A 22,971-nucleotide genomic window follows, 5' to 3' on the forward strand; every position below is an offset into this window, starting at 1 on the left:
CTATTCCATATGTGCAGAGAGGGTTAAAAACATAATATGGCGGGGTGCAGTGGCTCATGCCTGTAATCCCAGCAGTTTGGGAGGCAGAGGCGGGCAGATCACCTGAGGTTGGGAGATCCAGACCAGCCTGGCCAACATGGTAAAACTACCATCTCTACTTAAAAAAAAAAAAAAAAAAGGCCGGGCGCGGTGGCTCAAGCCTGTAATCCCAGCACTTTGGGAGGCCGAGACGGGCAGATCACGAGGTCAGGAGATCGAGACCATCCTGGCTAACATGGTGAAACCCCGTCTCTACTAAAAAAATGCAAAAAAAAAAAAAAACTAGCCGGGCGAGGTGGCGGGCGCCTGTAGTCCCAGCTACTCGGGAGGCTGAGGCAGGAGAATGGCGTGAACCCGGGAGGCGGAGCTTGCAGTGAGCCGAGATCCGGCCACTGCACTCCAGCCTGGGCAACAGAACGAGACTCCGTCTCAAAAAAAAAAAAAAAAAAAAAAAAAAATTAGCCAGGCGTGGTGGCGGGTGCCAGCTACTCAGGAGGCTGAGGCAGAATTGTTTGAACCCAGGAAGCAGAGGTTGCAGTGAGCCGAGATCATGCCACTGCACTCCAGCCTGTACAACAAAGAGCAAAACTCCATCTCCAAAAAAAGAAAAACATGTACAAATGCTTTTTCTTCAGATAATAAAATCCATTTGTTATTGTTTTGAATTTTATATTTGTATTATGTTTCAGGAATTTAAAAAATTTCTTGACAAAGGTGTGTCTTAAACTAGTCAAAAATAATTTCTATATTTTAAAAGCAGCTTTTTAAAACTATGCAGCGATAATCAGGATTCCAGCTGTCATTTCTTGTTCCTGGAAGTTATGATTTTTTAACTGCTTTTCATTTTCCAAGCATGGTTCTGCAACCCTTGATCTAAGCAGTCCATCTGTGCTATGTGGTTCTTTGATGTGTCTGTCTCCTGAGATTCCCTTTTCAGTCATAAGAGCCACCACAGCAATTAACATTCCATATTCTGTGGGGTTTTAATGCTGGGATGATTCTTGTATGTAGTCATGTTAGACATTAAATGTTTATGTGACTTTAACGTTGAACTTTAGGCTCCCATGAGTTTACTTAAAAAGATTCACATTGACCTTGTGAATGTGTTTTCCTGTGTGCCATCTTTCCTAAAATAGAGCCAAGTAAATTTTAAACCACCATTTCATCATGTTTAGCAGATATGCTAAAAATTTATTTTCAGTGTTTACTCTTGCTTTCATCAGTACCTTTTACTATTGCCATGCATGCCATGCCACTTGAACAAAAGAAACGAGCTACCAGAATGAGGGGTTACATTTTCTTTCCCTAATTATGCCGGGGTTTTTTGTTTGTTTTTTGAGATGGAGTTTCGCTCCTCACCCAGGCTAGAGTGTGGTGGTGCGATCTCGGCTCACTGCAAGCTCCGCCTCCCGGGTTTACGCCATTCTCCTGTTCCAGCCTCCCAAGTAGCTGGGACTACAGGTGCCCGCCACCATGCCCGGCTAATTTTTTGTATTTTTAGTAGAGACGGGGTTGCACCGTGTTAGCCAGGATGGTCTCGATCTCCTGACCTCGTGATCTGCCCGTCTCAGCCTCCCAAATACCTGCTTTTTAAATCTAACTTCTGTTTCTACTTTTTTCAGTACTCCATCTAATTAAAAAAAAAAAGATACCTGGGCACAAATAAGTGAATTTCTACCATCTGGAACTACATGAATTGATTTCTAAAAAGTCATGTACACTTTCTACCTAATCATGTACATTTCCCAAGCCCAAAACTGCTTAAAGGTCTTTGTGGCGTCTTTAAGTGAGTTTGTTGGGGGATCTGGGTCCCACAATATAAAGAAACACACTGTATGACCTTTAAAGGCGCCTTACTATCCTTGGACACTGTGATTCTATGAATCACATATGATATATGTGTCATGGTCCTTGTCAATTGTAAGAATTGTGTACTTGCAATTTGTTTTTGAGCAACCATTAGGGGGCAAGCTTGCATTCCTGGTAACTTAACTAGCAAATTGTGTTAGGTCTATACTAGAGCTAAGTATGGTTGCAGTGAAATTAGAATCTTCTGGAGAGCCTGATGAAAGTTCAGATTTCTGGCCACAAAGATTTTTGGTTTAGCAAGTCCACGGTAGGGCCTAGGAGTTTGTATTTTTAACACAGACCCTAAATGATTCTAATATATCTGGTCTGCACTCTTGCTTTTGGAAAGTACTGGTCGGGAAAACTCTCAAATATAAGTCAATCTCATTTTTATATCTTTAAAATCTAATGTCTTTTTAAAATTAATTATAAAGTATATATTTTACAAACCAATCAGAGTATCAGAAATTATAAAGGAATATATAAATTTAACTACAAATACATTTTTTAAAACTTCTTCATGGGAAGAAAAAAAGTGAAATGAGAAGGTAAAATATGCACCAAGAAAAAATATTTGCATCACATGTTATTGACAACCATGATTAACCTTAATACATACAAAGGCACTTCAAAATCAGAAAGAGGCAAATATCCTCAGTAGAAAACTGCATAAGGAAACTCACAAAAGAGTAAAGAATGACAAATGTGAAGAAGCTGTTTACCCTCATTAGTAAGCAAGGAAATGCAAATTAATGAGTTATTTTCTGACTATAACAAGGGTGATGACTGCCTAGTGTTACAGACGTATGGGGAAATGAACACCGTTACACACTGCGGGCAGGGGGATAAATTGCTTCAACATTTCTGGAAGGCAGTGTGTCTCCAACAGCCTTTCAAATATTCATATCTTTTCAGTTATCTCATTTTGGGAGTCTGTCCTATGAAAATCACAGAAATAGCCAAAGATGAATGCTTAGGAAGTTTTATCCAGTGTTATTTATAATAGAAAAATAATAGCCTCAAAGTAGGAAACAAATACGTAAGTTATGGCACAGCTATATGATAATAACTTAAAATCACTGAAATAGGAAATATTTGGCTCATTTATTCATTTAACAAATACTTGTTGAGTGCCTACTGTATACTAAACATTGTTCTAGGTGTTGACAGCATCACTGTAAACAAGTAACAAAGGGAAATGTTCATGACAATAATAACTGAAAAGCACTGTATGAGCCAAATCTGGGTTGCCCACCCCTGGGTGATTATGAAAAAATCTTTACACCCATTAAAAACACAGATTCCCAGGTCTCTTTCTTGGCAATTCTAGTAGAAATGGGACCGAGGGGTCCTATATTTTTAATAAGACTTTCAAATGATTTTTATGATTAGTCAAGCTTGGCAATTATCAGTCTGTATATCCTAAATTTAATTTCTAAGTATGTATTCACAAAATTGACTGGAAGGAAAAATATCAAAATCTCAGCAGTAGTTCGTTCAATTTGACAAGACTACCAGAATTTTATACTTTTCAAGGTTTCTACTGTTATCACACATTATTATAAACATATTTTTATTGCCTTTTACTGTCTTGAAATAAAAATTGTAACATAATTCAAAATAATACACTTTAACTATAATATGAAAATCAACAAAAGGAAAATAACTCATAACATTACATATTTTAATATGAAAATCTTTGGCCAGAAAGAAGTAGTTGTATACTCAAACATACACTGAATCCTAGTATGATTATTTGGAGAACATTAAGCAACTCGTAGTAATGTTCTGAATGAAACAGTCCAATCAGCCATCAATTTTTCTGAAAACTGCATTCCTAGAAAATTCACTATATATTTAAATCGTGAAAAATGCATAATATACGGCAGACACATTTAAAGCTTAGATAATTATAGATTTTTTTTATTATTATACTTTAAGTTCTAGGGTACATGTGCATAACGTGCAGGTTTGTTACATATGTATACTTGTGCCATGTTGGTGTGCTGCACCCATCAACTCGTCAGCACCCATCAACTCGTCATTTACATCAGGTATAACTCCCAATGCAATCCCTCCCCGCTCCCCCTCCCCATGATAGGCCCCAGTGTGTGATGTTCCCCTTCCCCAGTCCAAGTGATCTCATTGTTCAGTTCCCACCTATGAGTGAGAACATGCGGTGTTTGGTTTTCTGTTCTTGCGATAGTTTGCTGAGAATGATGGTTTCCAGCTGCATCCATGTCCCTACAAAGGACACAAACTCATCCTTTTTATGGCTGCATAGTATTCCATGGTATATATGTGCCACATTTTCTTAATCCAGTCTGTCACTGATGGACATTTGGGTTGATTCCAAGTCTTTGCTATGGTGAATAGTGCCGCAATAAACATACATGTGCATGTGTCTTTATAGAAGCATGATTTATCATCCTTTGGGTATATACCCAGTAATGGGATGGCTGGGTCATATGGTACTTCTAGTTCTAGATCCTTGAGGAATTGCCATACTTTTTTCCATAATGGTTGAACTAGTTTACAGTCCCACCAACAGTGTAAAAGTGTCCCTGTTTCTCCACATCCTCTCCAGCACCTGTTCTTTCCTGACTTTTTAATGATTGCCATTCTAAGTGGTGTGAAATAATATCTCATTGTGGTTTTGATTTGCATTTCTCTGATGGCCAGTGATGATGAGCATTTTTTCATGTGTCTGTTGACTGTATGAATGTCTTCTTTTGAGAAATATCTGTTCATATCCTTTGCCCAATTTTTGATGGGGTTGTTTTTTTCTTGTAAATTTGATTGAGTTCTTTGTAGGTTGTGGACATTAGCCCTTTGTCAGATGAGTAGATTGCAAAAATTTTCTCCCATTCTGTAGGTTGCCTGTTCACTCTGATGGTAGTTTCTTTTGCTGTGCAGAAGCTCTTTAGTTTAATTAGATCCCATTTGTCAATTTTGGTTTTTGTTGCTATTGCTTTTGGTGTTTCGACATGAAGTCCTTGCCCATGCCTATGTCCTGAATGGTATTACCTAGGTTTTCTTCTAGGGTTTTTATGGTAATAGGTCTAACATTTAAGTCTCTAATCCATCTTGAATTAATTTTCATATAAGGAGTAAGGAAAGGATCCAGTTTCAGCTTTCTACTTATGGCTAGCCAATTTTCCCAGCACCATTTATTAAATAGGGAATCTTTTCCCCATTTCTTGTTTTTGTCAGGTTTGTCAAAGATCAGATGGCTGTAGATGTATGGTATTATTCCTGAGGACTCTGTTCTATTCCATTGGTCTATATCTCTGTTTTGGTACCAGTACCATGCTGTTTTGTTTACTGCAGCCTTGTAGTACAGTTTGAAGTCAGGTAGCGTGATGCCTCCAGCTTTGTTCTTTTGACATAGGATTGTCTTGGCAATGCGGGCTCTTTTATGGTTCCATATGAACTTTAAAGCATTTTTTTCCAATTCTGTGAAGAAAGTCATTGGTAGCTTGATGGAGATGGCATTGAATCTATAAATTACCTTGGGCAGTATGGCCATTTTCACGATATTGATTCTTCCTATCCATGAGCATGGTATATTCTTCCATTTGTTTGTGTCCTCTTTTATTTCATTGAGCAGTTGTTTGTAGTTCTCCTTGAAGAGGTCCTTTACATCCCTTGTAAGTTGGATTCCTAGGTATTTTATTCTTTTTGAAGCAATTGTGAATGGAAGTTCATTCATGATTTGGCTTTCTGTTTGTCTGTTACTGGTGTATAAGAATGCTTGTGATATTTGCACATTAATTTCGTATCTTGAGACTTTGCTGAAGTTTCTTATCAGCTTAAGATTTTGGGCTGAGACAATGGGGTTTTCTAAATATACAATCATGTCATCTGCAAACAGGGACAATTTGACTTCTTCTTTTCTTAACTGAATACTCTTTATTTCTTTCTCTTGCCTGATTGCCCTAGCCAGAACTTCCAACACTATGTTGAATAGGAGTGGTGAGAGAGGGCATCCCTGTCTTGTGCCAGTTTTCAAAGGGAATGCTTCCAGTTTTTGCCCATTCAGTATGATATTGGCTGTGGGTTTGTCATAAATAGCTCTTATTATTTTGAGATACGTTCCATCAATACTGAATTTATTGAGCGTTTTTAGCATGAAGGGCTGTTGAATTTTCTCAAAGGCCTTTTCTGCATCTATTGAGATAATCATGTGGTTTTTGTCTTTGGTTCTGTTCATATGCTGGATTATGTTTATTGATTTGTGTATGTTGAACCAGCCTTGCATCCCAGGGATGAAGCCCACTTGATCATGGTGGATAAGCTTTTTGATGTGCTGCTGGATCCAGATTGCCAGTATTTTATTGAGGATTTTTGCATCGATGTTCATCAGGCATATTGGTCTAAAATTCTCTTTTTTTGTTGTGTCTCTGCCAGGCTTTGCTCTCAAGATGATGTTGGCCTCATAAAATGAGTTAGGGAGGATTCCCTCTTTTTCTATTGATTGGAATAGTTTCAGAAGGAATGGTACCAGCTCCTCCTTGTACCTGTGGTAGAAATCAGCTGGGAATCCATCTGGTCCTGGATTTTTTTGGTTGGTAGGCTATTAATTATTGCCTCAATTTCAGAGCCTGCTATTAGTCTGTTCAGGGATTCAGCTTCTTCCTGGTTTAGTCTTGGGAGAGTGTAAGTGTCCAGGAAATTATCCATTTCTTCTAGATTTTCTAGTTTATTTGCGTAGAGGTGTTTATAGTATTCTCTGATGGTAGTTTGTATTTCTGTAGGGTCGGTGGTGATATCCCCTTTATCATTTTTTATTGTGTCTATTTGATTCTTCTCTCTTCTTTATTAGTCTTGCTAGCAGTCTATCAATTTTGTTGATCTTTTCAAAAAACCAACTCCTGGATTCATGGATTTTTTTGGAGGGTTTTTTGTGTCTCTATCTCCTTCAGTTCTGCTCTGATTCTTAGTTATTTCTTGCCTTCTGCTAGCTTTTGAATGTGTTTGCTCTTGCTTCTCTAGTTCTTTTAATTGTGATGTTAGAGTGTCAATTTTAGATCTTTCCAGCTTTCTCTTGTGGGCATTTCCCACAAGAGAGTGCTATAAATTTCCTTCTACACACTGCTTTAAATGTGTCCCAGAGATTCTGGTATGTTGTATCTTTGTTCTCATTGGTTTCAAAGACCATCTTTATTTCTGCCTTCATTTCGTTATGTACCCAGTAGTCATTCAGGATCAGGTTATTCAGTTTCCATGTAGTTGAGTGGTTTTGATTGAGTTTCTTAGTCCTGAGTTCTAGTTTGATTGCACTGTGGTCTGAGAGACAGTTTGTTATAATTTCTGTTCTTGTACATTTGCTGAGGAGTGCTTTACTTCCAATTATGTGGTCAATTTTGGAATAAGTGTGATGTGGTGCTGAGAAGAATGTATATTCTGTTGATTTGGGGTGGAGAGTTCTGTAGATGTCTATTAGGTCTGCTTGCTGCAGAGATGAGTTCAATTTCTGGATATCCTTGTTAACTTTCTGTCTCATTGATCTGTCTAATGTTGACAGTGGAGTGTTGAAGTCTCCCATTATTATTGTATGGGAGTCTAAGTCTCTTTGTAAGTCTCTAAGGACTTGCTTTATGAATCTGGGTGCTCCTGTACTGGGTGCATATATATTTAGGATAGTTAGCTCTTCCTGTTGAATTGATCCCTTTACCATTATGTAATGGCCTTCTTTGTCTCTTTTGATCTTTGATGGTTTGAAGTCTGTTTTATCAGAGAATAGTATTGCAACCCCTGCTTTTTTTTGTTCTCTATTTGCTTGGTAGATCTTCCTCCATCCCTTTATTTTGAGCCTATGTATGTCTCTGCATGTGAGATGGGTCTCCTGAATACAGCAAACTGATGGGTCCTGACTCTTTATCCATTTTGCCAGTCTGTGTCTTTTAATTGGAGCATTTAGTCCATTTACATTTAAGGTTAATATTGTTATGTGTGAACTTGATCCTGCCATTATGATATTAACTGGTTATTTCGCTCGCTAGTTGATGCAGTTTCTTCCTAGCCTCGATGGTCTTTATATTTTGACATGTTTTTGCAGTGGTTGGTACTGGTTGTTCCTTTCCATGTTTAGTGCTTCCTTCAGGGTCTCTTGTAAGGTAGGCCTGGTGGTGACAAAATCTCTAAGCATTTGCTTATCTGTAAAGGATTTTATTTCTCCTTCACTTATGAAACTTAGTTTGGCTGGATATGAAATTCTGGGTTGAAAATTCTTTTCTTTAAGATGTTGAATATTGGCCCCCACTCTCTTCTGGCTTGTAGAGTTTCTGCCGAGAGGTCTGCTGTTAGTCTGATGGGCTTCCCTTTGTGGTAACCCGACCTTTCTCTCTGGCTGCCCTTAACATTTTTTCCTTCATTTCAACTTTGGTGAATCTGGCAATTATGTGTCTTGGAGTTGCTCTTCTCGAGGAGTATCTTTGTGGCATTCTCTGTATTTCCTGAATTTGAATGTTGGCCTGTCCTACTAGGTTGAGGAAGTTCTCCTGGATGATATCCTGAAGAGTGTTTTCCAACTTGTTTCCATTTTCTCCCTCACTTTCAGGCATCCCAATCAGACGTTGATTTGGTCTTTTTACATAATCCCATACTTCTTGCAGGCTTTGTTCATTTCTTTTTCTTCTTTTTTCTTTAGATTTCTCTTCTCGCTTCATTTCCTTCATTTGATCCTCAATCGCTGATACTCTTTCTTCCAGTTGATCGAGTCAGTTACTGAAGCTTGTGCATTTGTCACGTATTTCTCGTGTCATGGTTTTCATCTCTGTCAGTTCGTTTATGGCCTTCTCTGCATTAATTATTCTAGCTATCAATTCTTCCACTCTTTTTTCAAGATTTTTAGTTTCTTTGCACTGGGTACGTAATTCCTCCTTTAGCTCTGAGAAGTTTGATGGACTGAAGCCTTCTTCTCTCATCTCGTCAAAGTCATTCTCCGTCCAGCTTTGTTCTGTTGCTGGTGATGGCTGTGTTCCTTTGGAGGGAGAGATGCGCTCTGATATTTTGAATTTCCAGCTTTTCTGCACTGCTTTTTCCCCATCTTTATGGTTTTATCTGCCTCTGGTCTTTGATGATGGTGATGTACTGATGGGGTTTTGGTGTGAGTGTCCTTCCTGTTTGTTAGTTTTCCTTCTAACAGGTAGGACCCTCAGCTGTAGGTTTGTTGGAGATTGCTTGAGGTCCACTCCAGACCCTGTTTGCCTGGGTATCAGCAGCAGAGGCTGCAGAAGATAGAATATTGCTGAACAGCGAGTGTACCTGTCTGATTCTTGCTTTGGAAGCTTCCTCTCAGGGATGTATTCCACCATGTGAGGTGTGGGGTGTCGGTCTGCCCCTAGTGGGGGATGTCTCCAAGTTAGGCTACTCAGGGGTCAGGGACCCACTTGAGCAGGCAGTCTGTCAGTTGTTCTCAGATCTCAACCTCCATTTGGGAGATCCACTGCTCTCTTCAAAGCTGTCGGACAGAATCGTTTGCATCTGCAGAGGTTTCTGCTGCTTTTTTGTTGCTGTTGTTGATTAGCTGTGCCCTGTCCCCAGAGGTGGAGACTACAGAGACAGGCAGGGCTCCTTGAGCTGCTGTGAGCTCCACCCAGTTCGAGCTTCCCAGCAGCTTTGTTTACCTACTTAAGCCTCTGCAATGGCGGGCACCCCTCCCCCAGCCTCCCTGCTGCCTTGCAGTTAGATCACAGACTGCTGTGCTAGCAATGAGGGAGGCTCCATGGGCGGGCGTGGGACCCTCCTGGCCAGGTGTGGGATATAATCTCCTGGTGTGCCCGTTTGCTAAGACCCTTGGTATAGTGCAGTATTGGGGTGGGAGTTAACCGATTTTCCAGGTGTTGTGTGTCTCAGTTCCCCTGGCTAGGAAAAGGGATTCCCTTCCCCCTTGCGCTTCCCAGGTGAGGCGATGCCTTGCCCTGCTTCAGCTCTCACTGGTCGGGCTGCAGCAGCTGACCAGCACCAATTGTCCGGCACTCCCTAGTGAGATGAACCCAGTACCTCAGTTGAAAATGCAGAAATCACCTGTCTTCTGTGTCGCTCGCGCTGGGAGCTGGAGACTGGAGCTGTTCCTATTCGGCCATCTTGCTCCGCCCCCAATTATAGATTTCTTACTTTCATGAAAGTCTTACAAGGCAAGGGACAGATCATCATTTTTCAAGACTACACATTGCAATCTTGTAAAACCTACCACGGGACCAGTCCCACTCACTGAATTTTAATAGTCTTATTATGAAAAAGTATCTCCCAAAAAACTTTCCAAATTCCATCTAATAAAAGATATCTCCCCTATTTATAACCAAAAACCTAAAACTACTATCAGGTAATAAATTAACATGTTTACATGACATGTTTTTTCCACAATTATGTCCCACACAACATAACTGGTTGGATTAAAGAATGAACAAATGACTAAGTGGAAACTAAATTGTGATGCACAGTAAGCATGCAATGATCACTTAGCAAGCAATATGCCCTAGATGTTTCTGTCCCATCTATCCTAGTACCACCCCACTGCAGGAAGACTAGGATGCTTTCAGGAAAAGAGGTTTCTTAACTAACCTGTTCTTGTTCTTGTTAGCTTTTTTGTTTCTGACATCTAACTTAAATCTTTTGTATCACAATATGCCTGTTTCCCCTTATTTTGACTAGATGAAAAGGAAAACACTTGGTCACACATGGGAGATTTTGACCCAAATGCTCAATGGTGCTAATGGAGGAGATCCACAAAAGGAGGGAGCTTCTTCACAGAGTTTCTATTTTTCACTGGCACAAATTATTTTAAGTTGCTTGAAAACAGCATTTCTCTTTCTAGAGTAAAACAGGGTTAGTAATGGCTGGAAGAATAGGACTTTGCCTGTGGTTATACCTGGCATATACATTTATCTTGGACCCTTTTTAGTTATCACAGAATAATTTTTTTATTGATGTGAACAACTTACACACAAAACCCGTTTCCAGTGGCAGCTTGTCAACAATCTCTGGACTGGGATTCATGTACTTCTTGGTTGAGAAACAGGCAAAGTTTTCCATGCCTGCTTATTTTTACCTATTGCATTTTTGCATTATGTGTTTCATCTTTGGCATATATTCCCAGGGAAGATGCTACTGGAAAGAAACCAGGGGCAACTATTCTAATAAGCCAATTAACTTTGCTTTCCTCTCTGTGGTAGGAGATCGCAGTAATCAGTGCCCCTCCGGGTTTACCTTAGATTCAGTTGGACCTTTTTGTGCTGGTAAGTACAGAGATAAAGGGTTTTATTTTAATGAAAATGTCAATATTGGATAGCATTTAATGGATATCTATTGCCCTTTCCCTAGGTATTTAATCATCACAACAGTTCTGTAAACATCCCATTTGACAGCTAAGGAAATTGAGAGGTAGAAAAGTTAAACTACCGAAAATCACTCAGCATCAAGTGACAGAGCTACATTTGAATTTAAGTTAATTGCAAAGCCCATGTTCTCTGAATTTGGCCACAGCCAACTGTGTCAGAGATAGTGACTAACTATAGATGTGGAGTGAGCAGACAGACAACAAACACTATACTTCATCTGGTGACTTGATTGCTGTGGGTGTGAGAGCCACAATCCAACATTAAGCCACCAAACCCTAGAATTAATCAGAGGACAGGCAGGATTGTGGACTTATCACTAATGTAAACCAATTTTATCCCACCAAAGTACCAGCACAAGTGACGTACAGATAAGTTAACTGCTAAGTAAATGACTTGAGGAGCTTACATTTACATACACAGTACTTTTCTTTCACTGGAAGGCAATGTAATATAGTCTTGTGATAAAGAGGTGGTCTTTTGACTACCGAGGTTCAAATGACAGCCCTGCTAGTAATGACTTATATGACCTTAAGCAATTTATGTAACTTCTTTGTTCCTCAGTTTTGTCCTGCAAAATGAGGACAGTAATAAAAATACTTATCTCCTAGGAATTCTGCGATGAAACAGTTAAAGCAGGTAAAAGGCATTTACAGCACAGTAGATAAATATATTTTAGCTATTATCATTGTTGTTTTACGACATCTAACCATCTATTCACTATCAAGGATAACTCAGATGCCTCAAATTATTTTTATTTAGTGAATTCATTTTGTGGCAATTAAAGTATTTTCTATTATAGTTGATTCAACTTCTTGGCCTCTATAAGCAATTATTTTTACTGGCTTTAATAACTCCCAGAAAGTAGGGATTTTATATACTGATTTGGGCCTTCTTGTTTCTTCTTTCAGATGAGGATGAATGTGCAGCAGGGAATCCCTGTTCCCATACCTGCCACAATGCCATGGGGACCTACTACTGCTCCTGCCCTAAAGGCCTCACCATAGCTGCAGATGGAAGAACTTGTCAAGGTATTCACAAATCTAATAGACACATTTAAGCAATGGGTCAAGGCAATCTTTGACCTAGAAAAAGTGTGATAGACCCATTTTCTTCTTTCCTACTACTTCTGCCCACACCTTGGCAACAAACAGAAGATCTCTGTTGGGCTGAGAAAATAAGAACACTGCTCGGCCGGGCGCGGTGGCTCAAGCCTGTAATCCCAGCACTTTGGGAGGCTGAGACGGCGGATCACAAGGTCAGGAGATCGAGACCATCCTGGCTAACACGGTGAAACCCCGTCTCTACTAAAATACAAAAACTAGCCGGGCGAGGTGGCGGGCGCCTGTAGTCCCAGCTACTCGGGAGGCTGAGGCAGGAGAATGGCATAAACCCGGAGGCGGAGCTTGCAGTGAGCTGAGATCTGGCCACTGCACTCCAGTCCCGGCGACAGAGCGAGACTCCGCCTCAAAAAAAAAAAAAAAAAAAAGAACACTGCTCATGCACTGCCTGCATGTAGGGCACTCTCAAGGCAGGAATGCCTGGAGAATCTCACTCAAGATCTCAGAAAGGAGAAGTAACTTCTTAAAAGCCACCTAATTTGTAAGTGGTCTGATTAGTCAGTCTATGAAGATATTAATCACACGGTGCTGCTGTGAGTTTGTCAGCTATTTAGCCCACCTGAAGTGACTCAACCAAAAACTTCAGTCCTTCTTGTTCTTTTCTAGTTTCAAGTGTCCTTCATGGCTTTTCGTATCCCTATTTCACAGCAGGTTCTTGGGCTGGTGTTCTTCAGTTCACCTCAGTTGAATGATTTCCTCTGTTGCAGATATTGATGAGTGTGCTTTGGGTAGGCACACCTGCCATGCTGGTCAGGACTGTGACAATACAATTGGATCCTATCGCTGTGTGGTCCATTGTGGAACTGGTTTTCGAAGAACCTCTGATGGGCTGAGTTGTCAAGGTATAAAAATGGAGGCCTTTTCTTTACGTTCATGACAGTAAGAATGAGACCCTCCTTTTGACTCCTCGAAAGTTAACTGTCTCAGAAACTCCCAAGAGGAAGGGACCACATAAAAGGGAGAGAGTGAGGAGATATCCAGCAAGTGGGACTCCTGTCTCTCTGAAGAACTTAAACCTGAATATAAACATTTTATATGTTTTATAAGTTGAGCTTCTTCATGAGCTCTTATTCAGATACATTCCACAGCTATTTTAAATATGTATAGCACAGTGGTTTTGAGTGACCATTTGCCTGTTACCATTTGATTAAGATCATACTGCACAGTCCAATAAAATCTATTTCATAAAATTCCATTGCATAAGACTGCCAGAATGTTTGTTGAAGGATATTTTTAATAGGCTATTTTTAAGAACAGTTTTAGGTTCACAGCAAAATTGAGCAGAAAGTACATAAGATTCCCATGTAACCCCTTCCCTCCACACACACAGCCTTCCTCACTATCAACATCCCACACGAGGGCGGTACATTTGTTACAGTCAATAAACCTACACTGACACATCATTATCACTCAGAGTCTAGCTTATATTAAGCTTCTCTTGGTGTTGCACATTCTATAGGTTTGCAAAAATTTATAACAATATGTATCCACCATGATAGTGTCTTACAGAATAGTTTCACTGTCCTCAAAATTATCTGTGCTTCACTGAATCATTTCTATTTCCTCCAACCTCTGGCAAACACTGATCTTGTTACTGTCTTTGTGGTTTTGCCTTTTCGAGAATGTCATATAGTTGGAATCATACAATTGTGCAGCCTTTTCAGATTGCCTTCTTTCACTTAGTAACATTTAAGGTTCCTCCACCCCTTTTCATGGCTTGATAGTTCATTTCTTTTCACTGCTCAATAATAAATATCTAGATACAGAACAGTTTACCTAGTGAAGGACATCTTAGTTGCCTCCAAGTTTTGGCAAATATAAAGCTGTTATCAGGATTTTTCATAAAGGAAAAGGCAGTGGATCCAAAACTGAATGTTTATCAACAGAATAAATGAAGCATGGTACATCTACACCATGAACCACTGTGCATCCATGAGAAAAATCCAGATGTAGGAAGGTATGTATAATTTTGCAGAAAAGAGTATGTGTAACTGGAAAAACAACCAAAGAAAAAAAGGAAATGGATCTATATATTTTGGTGGAGATATTTATGTGGCTGCAGTAGAAATAAATTATTATTCATACTAGATTGTTAATGTTGTTTGCCTTTGGTGGACAAGAAGGGTAAAAAGGGAGAAGGGAGCCCAACCAAAAGAGGAAGAAGAAAAATAAAAACTGCACTAAGAAAAATATTTTAAAAGTTTGTGATCACAGCCGGGTGCAGTGGTTCACAAATGTAATCCCAGCTACTTGGGAGGCTGAGGCAGGAGAATCACTTGAACCCGGGAGGTAGAGGTTGCAGTGAGCTGAGATTGTGCCATTGCACTCCAGCCTGGGTGACAGAGAGAAACTGTGTCTCGAAAACAAAACAAAAAAGTATATGATCACATCTGTGTTTATGTAAGTTAACACATTGTAGATTTTGAGTGGTAAAATTAAAAGATGTCAAATAAAAAACAAGTACAAAATAAGAGACATTGGCAATCTGGAATGTAAGGTGAGGAAGTGAAGAGCCCAACTATGGTGATTTTTCTTTTGAAGGGTTTGGAATATAGCAAGAGGAAGTGGCAGGAGCTTAAGATTAGTATGGACCTGAGAGAGGGATTTGGTTATGAGAGGAAAATTTTGATTATATCTACAGGTTTATTGGAAAGAAAAGTATAAGAAGGAAGTACTTTTTAAAAAAATTATACTTGAAGTTCTGAGATACAAGTGCAGAACATGCAGGTTTGTTACATAGGTATGCACATGCCATGGTGGTTTGCTGCACCCATCAACCCATCACCTACATTAGGTATTTCTCCTAATGCTGTCCCTTCCCTAACCCCCTCCCAACTCCTCAACAGGCCCTGGTGTGTGATGCTTCCCTCCCTGTGTCCATGCCTTCTCATTGTTCAACTCCCACTTAGGAATGAGGACACACAGTGTGTGTGGTTTTCTGTTCCTGTGTTAGTTTGCTGAGAATTATGGTTTCCAGCTTAATCCATGTCCCTGCAAAGGACATGAACTTACCCTTTTTATGGCTGCATAGTATTCCATGGTGTATATGTGCCACATTTTATGTGAAGGACCTCTTAAGGAGACTATACTACAAAGCTACAGTAACAAAAACAGCATGGTACTGGTACCAAAAGAGATATATAGACCAATGGAACAGAAAAGAGGCCTCAGAAATACCACCACACATCTACAACCATCTGATCTTTGACAAACCTGACATAAGCAATAGGGAAAGGATTCCCTATGTAATAAATGGTGGGAAAACTGGCTAGCCGTATGCAGAAAATTGAAACTGGACCCCTTCCTTACACCTTATACAAAAATTAACTCAAGATGGGTTAAAGACTTAAACATAAGACCTAAAACCATAAAAACCCTAGAAGAAAACCTAGGCAATAGCATTCAGGACATAGGCATGGGCAAAGACTTCATGACTAAAACACCGAAAGCAATGGCAACAAAAGTCAAAATTGACAAATGGGATCTAATTAAACTGAAGAGCTTCTGCACAGCAAAAGAAACTATCAGAGTGAGAAAATTTTTGCAATCTATCAATCTGACAAAGGGCTAATATCCAGAATCTACAAGAAACAAACAAATTTACAAGGAAAAAAAAAAAAAATCCCATCAAAAAGTACACAAAGGATATGAACAGACACTTCTCAAAAGAAGACATTTATGCAGCCAACAACCATATCAGAAAAAGCTCATCATCACTGGTCATTAGAGAAATGCAAATCAAAACCACAATGAGATACCATCTTAACGTTAAGTTAGAATGACAATCATTAAAAAGTCAGGAAACAACAGATGCTGGAGAGGAAGTAGAGGAATAGGAATGTTTTTACACTGTTGGTGGGAGTGTAAATTAGTTCGATGATTGTGGAAGACAGTGTGGCAATTCCTCAAGGAACTAGAACCAGAAATACTATTTGACCCACCAATCCCATTACTGGATATATACTCAAAGGATTATAAATCATTCTACTGTAAAGACGCGTGCACACGTATGTTTATTGAAGCACTATTCACGATAGTAAAAACATAGAACCAACCCAAATGCCCATCAGTGATAGACTGGAAGGACTTTTAAAATGCACAGGAGGAGAGAATGATTGATGGACCACGGTCCTCATCTTGGTGAGGAAGGGTAAGATGGGCTGCAGAGCTCAAAAGCTCAAATAGAGGGACTTTTCTTCAGTGAGAGAAGAGGGCTTTCTTCCCTGAGACTGGAGGAAAGGGAAGGAAAGAAGGTACAAACCACAGACAAGTCCCCAAGAGTTTGAGGAGTTCGTGCCTGCACAGTTTTTGTTACACTATGACCCAGATGGTGTTTGGGAAGTACAACGTAGCAGTGACTGCAAATGTAGAGAAATGCTGATGTTAATGCAGTCAGGCACAGGGTGATAAAGACCTGCACCAAGTTAAGGAGCAAGAAAGGGGAAGAAAGGACAATTGCAAAAGACCTTAGTAGTGTTGGAGTTTTTTCCTCTGTATTCAGCATCCCAGTCTGTCAGTAACATTCCAGGACTGGAACTTCCTAGAAACATGAGTGAGAGTCATATGGCAAAATACTTAAAGTAGAAGAGTGTTTCATTGACAGTTCTGTATCATTAGCAGTTGTCTACTTTTAAGAGTATTGAAGAGAGATACCCTCTCCAGCAATTAATTCGGTCAAGTATTTGGCAGATCACATGAGTGTGAATATATTGGATAGGTTTTAGAGATCTTAAACATGGTAATGATCAAGATCATTAAAATGTTAAACATTTGGGATACATTAACTCAGGTTTCCTAATAGCATATAATGAAAGTTTTGTTTTATTTAACAGATATTAATGAATGTCAAGAATCCAGCCCCTGTCACCAGCGCTGTTTCAATGCCATAGGAAGTTTCCACTGTGGATGTGAACCTGGGTATCAGCTCAAAGGCAGAAAATGCATGGGTAAAAAAAGGGCTTTGAATTTAAAGGAATGACACCTCTACAACTTCTTAATGATGTCTGATCTAAATGCATACACTGTGTCTTCGTACTGGTTCCCATTTAGGACATCAAGCATGCAGCATGTATGCAATCCATGCAAAACCAAAATGACAAAAAATGCTATGTTTTCTGAGTTTCTTTTTCTAATTACATACCCATTCTTCATGACATTTCCTCTAATTTTTTTGCAAAAGTATACCTATACATATAAATATATGTACATATATATGTATACAAATGAAATTAACAATGTATATAAATTTTATTTTTCTAAGAAGAGAAAATGATATGGCTACCTGCTCTGTAAAACAGTATTTTGTTTTTGTTTTTGATTTTTATTCTATTTTAAAATATGTTACATACATTGTTGAATTTAAGCACTTTAACCTTACACAGTGATTATGCAATGAATATATGTAAATAATATCCCTAAACTCCAAAAGTATGATTTCTCTGGAAAAGTTGAATAAATAATTTTCTTAATCTACATTACCTTTGTTCTTTCATCAAGATGTGAACGAGTGTAGGCAGAATGTATGCAGACCAGATCAGCACTGTAAGAACACCCGTGGTGGCTATAAGTGCATTGATCTTTGTCCAAATGGAATGACCAAGGCAGAAAATGGAACCTGTATTGGTGAGTGTCTGGCTGTTTCCATGACTGAGATCAGTTCACCATCAACAAGTCAAGTAAGGCATTCATTTTAAAACTAGTGATTAGAGTAAATTTAAGCTACCAAGGAAATCTTTCTTTTTCTGTAAGAACTCCCAACTTCTAGGATAATTGAGCTCCAGGTCCCAGGGTCATGGCTATACCCAGAAATGGAAGCTCACTATGAAAACTTATGACCATTTTGAGCTCCCATCAATTAAACATTTAGTTTACATGGTTTAATATCCACAAGCATTAATATTACCTCACATAATTTCTAATATGAAATTTAGCATATATGTTAAGAATTTCATGGAGGAAAGAAAAATTATGTCTGTAGAGATTTATTAAAATTCAAAATATAATTATTTTGGAGCTGTATATTCTTTAAATATCAAATCCATGACCAGACAAATAAAATAAATAATTTGCCCAAAATTTATGCTTTGTCTATCTATTCTACATCAATGACCAGACACAAAGGTACATTATATTTCTCCCTACATTTTTTCTGTGTATGTCTATTCTGTACCAGCCTGGTTGGCAGAGCTAGCAACTGTAGGATTTACAAAAATAAAAGAGAGATACCATTCCCATTCTCATTCCTGCTAAAGAATACAGGAGAAAGAAATAATGTATGGGTTAAATTGGCCTACTCCACTCCCTCCACTATACCCCCTCCCCCCCAAAAAAGCAAAAACCTATAATACAAGGTGAATGAAGCACCGTAAAGAGGAACAAATAAAACTCTACAAGAATACCCAAGAAAGTGACTGTATCCAGTAGGAGTCACTATGAAGGAGGTCGTGGAAATGATCACATTTAAACATAGGTTGGGATGCTACTAGATGGAGAGGACAGGAAAAGGAAAGCAAGAAAGCCTTGTATAAGGGAGAAAGAGCTGAACTTAGGGATAAAGTGTTAAAATTCATTGTTCCTTCTTGACAGCTGTCTAACCTTTGGACAAGTCTTATGATTACACAGAAATTTGAGTTTAAGTTTCTCATTGTAAAAATAGCACAGTTTTTCTTTAAAAAAATCTATTCTAAAATATTAATAAAATTATAGTGTTTTGGATTGGTTTCAAAACAATATGATAGGATTGTGGGGGATAGATATAGATGAAGGAATATTGGCCATCTGTTGATAGTTGTTAAGTTCATTAGTATAATTTAAAAAAACAACTGGTGATGGGAGTTGAAGTATCAGATTTCAAAGACTTGTTTCAGCTCTCACACAACAGATATAGGTCAATACTTTCCTTATCATTTAATAGCAACCAACTCTATCAGGAGTGTGAGACCAGCCTGGCCAACATGGTGGAATCCCGTCTCTACTAAAAATACAAAAATTAGCTGGGCAAGGTGGCGCATGCCTGTAGTCCCAGCTACTCTGGGGGCTGAGGCGGGAGGATCACTTGAACCCAGCAGGCAGAGGTTGCAGTAAGCTAAGATCATGCCACTGCACTCCAGCCTGGGTGACAGAGCGATACTCCATCTCAAAAAAAAAAAAAAAAAGAGCAGCAGCCATCTCAGAGCATCATGTACAGTTACATGCAACTGTAAACATTTTTCAGAATACTGACCCTAATTATGTATAAGACTAACTAGACATGAGATGAGTTGAAAGATCAGAAACTTTTTAAGAAGCTACAGCAAAAATCTAGCTACGTGGAAATGTAAATGTAGAGATACATGGTTTTGATTGAGGAAATAGAACTACCCAATCTTTGTATATAGCAAATGTTCAAACTATTATTACTAGAAACTCTTTTAAAGGAAATGCTTTTCAATAGCAGGAATACAGAACATCATTTATCATTTAAAGCTTGATGGACTTGAAACACAGGCATGCTGTTATCACAGGTAGGGGAGTAAGGTTAAGGCACTGAGGGTGTGCTGGGTTTGAAGTAGTGGTAAAACAAAGAGAGATGGGGATGTCCAGCTAGCAGCTAGAAACATGGGACTGTGGATCAGAAGCAATATAGCACTACTGTTCTCAGTCTGCCTAAACTCTAATCACTTGTACAAACAAGATGACAAAAGGAGGAAGGGATATAGAGAAGGAGAAAAAAGAAATCGAGAATAAAACTCTCTCCATAATAGGGAGCAGGAGGAGGAAAAGCAGCCAGTTAATAAGTGGCAGAGCTGGGACTTGAACCCAGGTTTTCTGATTCCAAGTTGTAAGTTGGTATGATCTCAACCACTTGGTGAGAAATGCAACCTTTGGCAATCCTACAGAATGCTGATTTCAGATACAATGACTTTGGGTTTGAAAGAGGAAATGTTACTTCTTATTGCCTCCATGTCTGTAGATATTGATGAATGTAAAGATGGGACCCATCAGTGCAGATATAACCAGATATGTGAGAATACAAGAGGCAGCTATCGCTGTGTATGCCCAAGAGGTTATCGGTCTCAAGGAGTTGGAAGACCCTGCATGGGTAAGTTAATAGGAATTTGTTGAGCAATCAAGCTACTGATACAGTTACCTAGCCTTACCAACTCGCTTAGGGCCACTTTCTCTATCCTCAAATGGTCTCTTGTTACAATAATAAGGTATGTAAATTGATTTACGTCATTCAACACAATTTGGATACTTCTTTGGAGACTTCATATTGAGCTCAATTTACACTGACATTTCAAGTGTTAATAATCACTTACTGTGTGCTTGCTATACACCACACATACCAAAGTGAGGTTCTGATATAATTGCCATCACAACTTAATTACCACGATTATCTCATTGATTATATCTCTATGCACATGACATAAATGTTTGCATAGATACATTTTATTTGAGCATGAAGTATACTTGTATGTAGTATGAAAGTTTAAATGTGAGGTTTTAAAATAGGGACACACAATTTAAACAAATGGATAATTATTACTTTATCGTATATTTAATGCTTAAATATCTCATTCATTTCTCCCCACTTGCCTATTTGTTTTCATCTTAGTCATATTTGAATATGAAGGCAAATAGAAAATATCTGTAAGAAGATAACCACATGATTTTGGTAAAAAATTAATGCATTTATAATCAAGAAACTGATCTATCAAACTGTAGTCTTCCTTAGAATATTCAGTTGCACTAAAATAATTGTGTGGGCTTTTCAATACTAGCTTCTGGGTTACATGCTGTTTTTCAAATTGGTTGCCTTGTTCTCTACTTAACGATTATTTATAGCAAATTCTCCCAAAAAAACTTAGCTCTGTCTTTATGCAATCCCTAGCATACTATTTTGTATGTAGCAAATATTCAAACTAATACCATTACTAGAAACTCTTTTAAAAGAAATGCTTTTTAATAACAGCAATGCAGAGCATCATTTTAGTCTTCTATTTAGATATTATCATTTATATATAGTTTAAAATCTTGATTAGCCATAACAGTGACTTTTCAGAATGAAATAGGTGTATTTGTTCACCAATTTGGCCACCAGTTGGATCTCAGACATTGTGCTAGGGAATAAAACAAGGAAGGATGCAGAACCATTGCCTTAAAAAAAGAGTTAGAATGGCTGGGCGTGGTGGTTCACACCTGTAATCCCAGCACTTTGGGAGGCCAAGATGGGTGGACCACCTGAGGTCAGGAGTTCGAGACCAGCCTGGCCAACATGGCGAAACCCCGTCTCTACTAAAAGTACAAAAATTAGCTGGGAACGGTGTCAGGCACTTGTAATCGCAGCTACTCGGCAGGCTGAAACAGGAGAATTGCTTGCGCCTGCGGTGTGGAGGTTGCAGTGAGCCAAGATTACACCACTGCACTCCAGTCTGGGCAACAAGAGCAAAACTCTGTCTCAAAAAAAAAAAAAAAGAAAGAAAGAAAAGAGTTAAAATATTAATTTTTACCTACTAAAAGTTGTTAAAGCAAAATTTACTATTTTATTCTACCTTCCTATATTGTTTTCTTTCATGCCACTGTGGTAATGAATTAAAGAATTTGGCTTTCATTCCCTTTTCCAATTTATAGGAAGAGTTACAAGTACAGATTCCATGTGTTGACCTAGCAATAGAAAGAAAATAACTTTTTAAAATTTTACATGTGTGGTGAGTTTATATCTTAGTAAGAACTGATTCTATGTCCTTGTTTCCTTGTTTTTAATCTGTTGGGGGAAAATGTGCTTGGCTTGTTCATTAATTCAAAATTATTAATTCAGAAAATAAAAATTTAAAGTCTGTAGTTTTGCCAGCATTCCTACCTCTAAAACTTGTAACTAAATTCTAACTAGAGATGTGATTTCATTTCTCCCTCTACTGATAGAATTAAGATCTATATTAGCTTTGAATTCTGGTTTTCATGTATTTAAGACCACATTTTCCCATATGATCTTTTTCATTTCTACTGTTCATGGCTTTATTTGGCACACAATATCAAGCCCATTCCTTCATTAATTCAACAAATGTTTATTGAGCATCTACTTCGTGTTGGATGATATTCTAGGTTGTGGGAATACATCGCTAAACAGGGCAGACCACGTCTCTGTCCTCGTGGAGTTTACCTTTCAGGGAGAGAAAGAAGAATCACAAAATATACAATTTCAGATAGTGATAAGCACTTTAAGGAAAAATAAAACAGCAAGGAGAAAGAAAGACCCAGACTGGGGTGGTAGCACTGTGATCCAGGCAGCCTGAGAGACTGGACAGAAGGAAAGAGCAGGCCAGGCGTAGTGGCTCACGCCTCTAATCCCAGCACTTTGGGAGACCAAGGCGGGCTGATCATGAGGTCAGGAGATCTAGACCATCCTGGCTAACACAGTGAAACCCTGTCTCTATTTAAAATACAAAAAAGATTAGCTGGGTGTGGTGGCACACGCCTGTAGTCCCAGCTACTCAGGAGGCTGAGACAGGAGAATCCCTTGAACCCAGGAGGCAGAGGTTGCAGTGAGCTGAGATCATGCCACTGCACTCCAGCCTAGGCAACAGAGCAACTCTATCTCAAAAAAAAAAAAAAAAAGAAAGAGCAGCCATGATGGGAAGCTC

The 22,971-nt window shown here is 38.8% G+C and overlaps 1 protein-coding gene across 1 annotated transcript in view; it reads left to right on the plus strand.

Annotated features, from left to right (window-relative positions):
* HMCN1 (hemicentin 1) overlaps positions 1–22,971 on the plus strand; it is a 461,890-nt gene that overhangs the window by 425,149 nt on the left and 13,770 nt on the right. The window contains 6 exon segments of the mRNA XM_033196479.1: positions 11,067–11,129; positions 12,140–12,259; positions 13,057–13,191; positions 17,182–17,295; positions 17,846–17,971; positions 20,301–20,429. Of these exon segments, the coding sequence (XP_033052370.1) occupies positions 11,067–11,129; positions 12,140–12,259; positions 13,057–13,191; positions 17,182–17,295; positions 17,846–17,971; positions 20,301–20,429 (687 nt within the window).

The sequence above is a fragment of the Trachypithecus francoisi genome, unplaced genomic scaffold (genome assembly GCF_009764315.1).
Source record: "Trachypithecus francoisi isolate TF-2019V2 unplaced genomic scaffold, Tfra_2.0 Lachesis_group5, whole genome shotgun sequence".
In the NCBI taxonomy this organism is placed as follows: domain Eukaryota; kingdom Metazoa; phylum Chordata; class Mammalia; order Primates; family Cercopithecidae; genus Trachypithecus; species Trachypithecus francoisi.